The sequence below is a fragment of the Eriocheir sinensis genome, chromosome 12 (assembly GCF_024679095.1).
Source record: "Eriocheir sinensis breed Jianghai 21 chromosome 12, ASM2467909v1, whole genome shotgun sequence".
NCBI classification, from domain to species: Eukaryota; Metazoa; Arthropoda; class Malacostraca; order Decapoda; family Varunidae; genus Eriocheir; species Eriocheir sinensis.
This window is the reverse complement of record NC_066520.1, coordinates 10514960-10522091: the sequence shown is the minus strand read 5'-3', so window position 1 is coordinate 10522091 and position 7132 is coordinate 10514960. Positions and strand designations below refer to the sequence as shown.

The 7132-nt window shown below is 41.3% G+C and overlaps 1 protein-coding gene across 1 annotated transcript; it reads left to right on the top strand.

The window, feature by feature from the left end:
- Positions 1–891: 891 nt before the first annotated feature.
- LOC126997393 (NADH dehydrogenase [ubiquinone] 1 beta subcomplex subunit 8, mitochondrial-like) lies at positions 892–5062 on the top strand. Its single transcript, XM_050858459.1, has 4 exons — positions 892–1020; positions 2540–2760; positions 3540–3698; positions 4920–5062. The coding sequence occupies exons 1-4, from the start codon at positions 939–941 to the stop codon at positions 4977–4979; spliced, it is 522 nt and encodes a 173-aa protein (XP_050714416.1). The 5' UTR covers positions 892–938; the 3' UTR covers positions 4980–5062.
- The last annotated feature ends 2070 nt before the right edge of the window (positions 5063–7132 follow it).

Genomic DNA, 7132 nt, shown 5'->3' with positions numbered 1-7132 from the left:
TTGGCAAGCATTCTGATTATAATAGTTAAAAGCACACAATACAAATGTGTTATCACAAAATGAATGTCTCAGGAATTCGAAAATATACAACAAAATGCTGTACTGTCAATGAAATGCACAGAAGAATTTTTTTTTTTTTTAAGTACGCTATTTAGCCAATTTTCACTCTCTGAAAAAATATCGTTCATTCTCTGCACTGGATAAACACAAAACAGTAAGCCTACCTGTGTACCTCTATAACACATCAACATGTTGCTTAAATCTAATAGTCAGTCTGAAATGTGATTTGAAAGCAGACTACGAATTTTCAAACAGCTGATGAATAGACGAGTGGCGAAATTAGTGGTTTACGGTAGTTATCCCTTAAATCATTGTCAGATCATGTCGGTCCAGAGAAAATATTCCATATACTCTTTTTCAGGGAGTACTAGTGAGAAACTGAGAAAAGCATCATAGTTTACTGTTGATTTAATTTTGTAATATACATGAGTCTTCCCCACCAACCCTGTAACACCTCTACTGCTTAACTTTAATTGATCTTCCATTTGGAAATGTTTGTGTGCTTATGAAGTTGCTTCCGGAATATTATATTAATGTCGGTCTGTCTACCGGTCTGCTTACTTTGCTTGCTATTAATTAGGCAAAGGCGTTGATGCTTCATTAATATTAAGGTTAAAAAGCGCTCTCTGTCACAGCTATGGTCAATTCATCTTGAGATTACATTACTCAGATTGTTTGTAAATGAATGGAGAGTAAAGCTAAATTACTTAGAACGTTACACTAACAACTAGAATAATGTATCAGGATATTCCAAATGATAATAATAATAATTGTGTTAGGAAGTTAAGAGATGAAAATAATAATGATAATAATAACAATAAACTGAAGGGACTAGAGAGTAGAGACCGCTGGCACTAGGAAATTACTCGCCCAAGAAGATGGCGAGGCTGGTGAGATTGGCTCGCTCCTCTCGGCAGGTTTCCGGTCTTCCTGGCGTTGTGTTCAGCCGATCCGCCGGAAGTGAGTCTTTAGATACTTTGCTAATCATGTAGTTAATGTGCCACGAGATAAGGGTCGCGGCACAAGCACGCAGCACTCGGGGATGATGCACCCGGCGGTCACCCTCAGCACCCAAATAAACGTACCACCCTCTAAGGCCCGTGTATGGGGGTGTACTGAGGAAGAATTACCTGTTCTAAACGTTATGCTTGGTTATTCATGTAGACTGTGTGCGTAGGCCTGCCCGCTGTGCTCATTATCCAGGCCTAGGGTGGGGAGGGGAACTAACTTATCATTGAGCGTATAGCTATATTATTATTTCTTTTTTGAAGTGAATATGGAAATATTTTTGGTTACATTTGTTTTCCTATCACCTACAAACTTGTGGACTTGGGGAAGCATTGGGGGTAAAATTTTAGTGTTTGCCCATACTCCCCCTACCCCCCATACAAGCCTGGGGACCTGGTGGGAACACGGGGTTTCGGGTGGAGGACACGAAATCCGTCGCAATCGCGTATTTTTTTTAGTGGAGGGGGGGGGGATAAAAACTTCCTAGATCTAGGGAAATTCCCTAAATTTAGAGATTTTTCCTCCCACCACCACTAAAATGAGTGTTTGCGATGAATTTAGTGTTTCCCATACGGAAACCACGCACTCACTGGATCCCCAAGCTTGTTTTGGGAGAGAAGTGTAGTGAACCCACCAAACGATGCTCACCTCACCATCTGGCGTGGCGCTGGAGGCCATCTGCGCTCACATAAACCACCTACACCACACTCATGCCCTCTCTCTAGGAGGTTGTCACCTCATCGCAAAGTTTCTGTCCTCCAAGTATAGTCCGTGGCACCAAACACAGTGTATCTTCATTGTTTATCACTGACACAAGCAAAACCACCGGCTAGCTGTGATCCGTCCAACGCCGCACCTTAAACAGTAAATTACTCTCCGTTTAGATGCTTCATTATGACCTTCATACTGTAACAGGGGGCTGATCGGACCACAGTCACTTTAGCTAGCCTAAGATATGTAATAATCTGACCTGTCTCTGGTGGTCTCAGCTTATGTTGTCTTGTCACCCGAGTTCTCCTGATTGATCTGTATAAAAGGACAGTCACCGAACACCCACATCACTATCTTTACACTGAAGCTGATATCATCAGTAGAACTCATTCTGCTGACTGCAATGCTGTTAAAAGATTTTCATAGATGTGTTGTTTTGAAGGAGGAAACAGAAGTTGCATTTTTATGATAAAGCTATCTCTGGGTAATAACAGAGGTATATTCAGCACTATTAAACTCGTTTCTTCATCACCCTGCAGTATAAGGTTCCTGTAGTTGAAGTAGACTGCACACTGAACTGTAAATCTGGTAGTAGACCGCATGCTAAAGCATAAATGGCCGGGTAGACCACACATTAAAGTGTAAATGGCCAGGGAGACCGCATGCTCAAGCAGCACCGCAATTCGTAAGTACTATTATATTTTTTCATGGAGGATATTCAAAATACGTGAATATAATGTGTGACCTCCTTCACCTCCAGATTGGAATAAGGACTGGAAGCCTGGACCATATCCTGTCACGCCAGAGGAGCGCCAGGCTGCTGCAAGGAAGTATGGCCTTCGCCCTGACGAGTACCAACCTGTACCAGATGATGGGATTGGTGCAGGAGACTATCCTGATGTTCCATTAGTGTCTGCTGAGTCTCGTGACCCTTACTACCAATGGGACTACCCAGAACATCGTAGAGATTTTGGGGAACCAGTAAGTGTGCAAAATCAGGTTCTCAATGATGTCTCTTGTCCATTCTATGATGTCAGTAGGACCATTGGAGCCCTAAAATCATATTCTTATCCACTTAAAAACATCTGCCACTGTGCTTAACTACCTATGCTTCTAACTAGTATATTCTGATGTCTGGTCCTTAGAACTTCCTCAATGGAGGTTCATCAAGGGAATTACGGCATCAAAATTCACCAATATTGCATCATGCAATTGTTTCCTGTAGTAGTTTTCTGCATTCCCGTCTTGCCCTTATTCCATTCTCTTGCATAATGTCACTTTCATATGAAAAGACATTTTTAACTTTTCTTTTGCCTCCTTGGTCTGTGGTTAGCATGCTTGGCTATGAATTCGTGGGCCTGTTTTCGAATCCTGGCCTAGGCAGTTGGCGCACAGCCAACCCAACTATTTATCCTCTGTTTTGTACTGGTCGATAATTGGGTACCTGGGGAAACCTCAGGAAAGGTAAACTGGGGTATCCTAAATGTTTCACTTGCTCTGTATTCTAGGGTTATAGACTCTCGCAGGCTCAAAGGCTAATGGGACAAATTTACGCACTTGAGTCACACACAGCTATAGCATATACCCCAACTTTACTGCAAAATGTACACCAACTTCATTTCTCATTCTTTTATGATAATGCAGTTCTGCTTACAAATATATCATACTACCTCATGGCTTTTATACACCTTGATTCGGAATAATTTGCTGATGCCTTTCCAGATCCATCTTTTAATGATTATGTTTTCAATTTTCCACAGCTTCATCGAGACTTTGACATGTATGGTCTTGACCGTGTGGATGCAACCAACACACCACGTTTTTCAACCACTCAGCAGTTCTTGGCTTTCATGGGTGTAATGACATTCTTTGTAGGAACATATTACTTAATGGATAACAATAAGTGTCATTGGCCATTGGTAAGTAGTTGACTTTTTCTAAATACTGTATTTCCTGCCATATAAGATGCACTGGAGTTTAAGACACACCTATAACTTGGCAAGGTATATTGAAAAAGAAAAAGAAAAATCTCCACATTTACCTTGAACTAAATGTATATACAGTATTACATTTGACCACCTTACTTACAATTATTACTATGATACCGTATGTTGCTTTGACGAGTTACAGTGCTTTTACCCTGAGCAGCTGTGACTTTGAAATGGTAAATAAAAGGGTTGATTGGTAGATTTACTCGCTGCACAGTGTGCAGGCGGTAACTTTCACCGAGCTACTGAGGGAACTAAACACATGGGGATACTACGTTTGATGGGGAAGCAATTGGTCTTGATCTTGACTTTCAGGGACCGTATACCTACTTTCAATTAGAAATAGATGTCGATTAATTTCTGTCAGTCATATTGTTTAAATATACGGTAGTTATTTTTACAATATGAAGCAAAAATGCGTTTACAAGTAACACTTCAGTCATCCATGGATATCAGTTCTTTCGAACATGTATCACAGAAAACATCAGCTGACCGGGCCGCTGCACAGCAAAAATACCCCCAGACTAATCCGCCCAAGTCCACTCCACGGTCGCCGAGCAGTCATGTGCTCCACCAAAATTGTTCCTGTGTAATAGCCGTTTTAGCCATCACCACCAAGGTACCCGGCACACAGGTGACTGACTTTATACGCTGCAAAATACGGTATATTTCATTCTAGGGACATTTGGAACTATTGTGTCAAATGGAGGTGTTTTGGGTGTTGGTTTTGTACCAGTAACAAAACTAACAATGACCCCTAGGCCTACCAAAGCCAAACCATTGGGGTATAAGATGCAAGGTGATTTTTTGAATCTTCTTTTTTTAAAAAAAGTGCATCTTATATGGCGGGAAATACGGTACTTCAAATATTATGTATTACTTGTACATGTTGAGACAAAGGGATCAATACTGTACTTTGCTACAGAAGCACCTGAAAGAGAGTGTGGAGGTCCTGTGTTAATAAAATGTAAATTGGGGACTGGGTATCTTAAATTTTTGGCTGAAACACGAGCCACATTTTAAGGCTTTATACTTTATAGGGTATCCTACTGTGCCTTTGTCTAAGGCTTGTTTAGACAGTAAGGACTGAACTTTGTGGTCAGCAGTCCATGTGTCTCATATTGATAATGCCTTATTTTCTTCCCTTTTCAGCTCCCGAAGCAGTACCCAGGAAATGGAAAAGTTCACTATACATTTGAAAAACCTGAATAGCAATCAGGTTTCTTTGTGGGATGTATATATAAGCTATCTAAGAGTTGTAAATTAATAAATTTAAAATAAAATTATTATTTGAATATATTTGTTATGAACATTGAGAATTGACACAATTGGTGACCAAGTGTTTAGCATGTCTGTGAGGAGTCTAGCATGTAATCCCCTTTTGGTTTCCCCCTTAACCACGCCCACCCTGTCAGGAGGAAAGTATTTTAAGTCCTCCCATTTTAGAACTTTCCTCTTCCATCCACTCTATGAGTTTTCACATAACTAACAAACGGAGAGCATACTCCTGGGGGTGCATCGCTTCACTCACCCACAGTCTCCATTTCCAATGGTACCCCCTGAGCAAGCTTGCATGTAGGTTCATGAAAGTCCATGTGTAATCTTGCATCCCAAATTTTTCTCAAGTAACTATGCCTTACTTAGTGTTACATTTAACTTGCCTCAAAACTGCACTTGCTAGTAGTTCCAAGGGGTACATATAGAGTACCTTAATCATGTCATGCTGCTGGTATGTTTCTCATAAATTTGCTGAAGTACTAAAGTTTTATGAGGAGAGAAGGTCAGTGGTATTAAATAGCTTGGGGAACAAGATGATTTTTAGGATCACCTGAAGATCCTCCACCCCACAGTGACCACCTGAAGATCAGCCACCCCAGACTCTCTCACCTGAAGAACAGCTACCCCAGATTCTCTTACTTGAAGATCAGCCACCCCAGACTTTCACCTGAACATCAGCCACAGCATAGCTGGGATGGCTGACCTTTAGGTGATAATGCAGCAATATGCTCACATAACTTTTCAAAAGCATTGTGAAAAGCGATTATGCCACATGAATTCCTGTAGGTATGATTTTAAAAGGTTTCTCTTGCAGCCACGCATTGTCTTTATATAACTCATGTCTATTCCAGTAAGATTCAATAGTTTGCATGTGTACTCCAGTGCTCCTGTCTACAAAATTTACAGTGATTTACTGTTTTGTGCTCATACCCTAGACTTTGGATGTTACAATACGGTTTCCAGTCATCAATGTGAATGACAGACCCTGGTTGAAGCCCTTTATATATAATTGGAAGAAGGGTGGCAGCATCTCTCGCCTTGACTATTTCCGTGTATCCAGCTGCTGGTTTCGTGCTTCTGTCAACAATGCCGAAGACTCAAATAGGAGTGTAGGGTACACGTCCTCTGTGATACTTTGGCTTATGAGAGAAACAAGATTCGTTGATTTCTACAGTAATCCCCAGGTCCACCTAGCTTAACTTGATTTGCTTGAAAGTACGAAGCACATATTTCCCTAAAGAAGCTGTAGTAGTCAATTGTAGTCTTCTCAGATAGATTTACTTGATGATTGCTGTTGTTTCTCCAATACATACACTCCAGAGACACATAACATGAACCCACTTCTGCAGTGATACCCCACAGTGACCACCTGAAGATCACCCACTCCAGCCTCTCTCACCTGAAGATCAGCCACCCCAGACTGTCTCACCTGAAGATCAGCCACCCCATGCACAGCTAGGGTAGCTGATCTTCAGGTGATCTGATTTTTGATGTGGGTTCTCAATCAAGGATCACTGCCATGTGATAAAAATTTTTTTTTTTTTTTTTTTTTTATATATAACACGGCCTATTGCACCGGTAGGCTTCTTCTCGGTGGGTCCTAATGATCGGCCCAAGGCTTCTTCCCCGTGGGGCCTGATTGTCAGCCCAGCCCATTCTGGCGCAGGCAAGTGTTTATAGTGGCGCCATCTTGTGTTGGATCAGATAAGACAGGTAATGATAAAAGGTGTAATTTAAATCAAGAAACGGCAAGGGTCAGGACACAACTATAAGAGAGGACAAGACATACCGCAACAGTGAGACTGGGAACTAATTTATACATGAATAACCAAGGGAAGGCTATTCTCAACCAAAATGGTGTGGCGAAATTGTTTAAGGAATTATTACATCGACACTGAAAACTAGAGGTTCAAGATCAAGATCAAGTCCCTGTGAAATGATAAAGGGTACTGGGGCTGCTGCTGTGTTTTTTTTTTTTTTTTTTTTCCCCTCGCTATTCCCCACTGACCTGTTCTGCTTTGTATCACTCCTTAGATCCTCCTTGGTTCTTCACACTCTGCACTGAGCTCTGTTATTCCGTATACTTT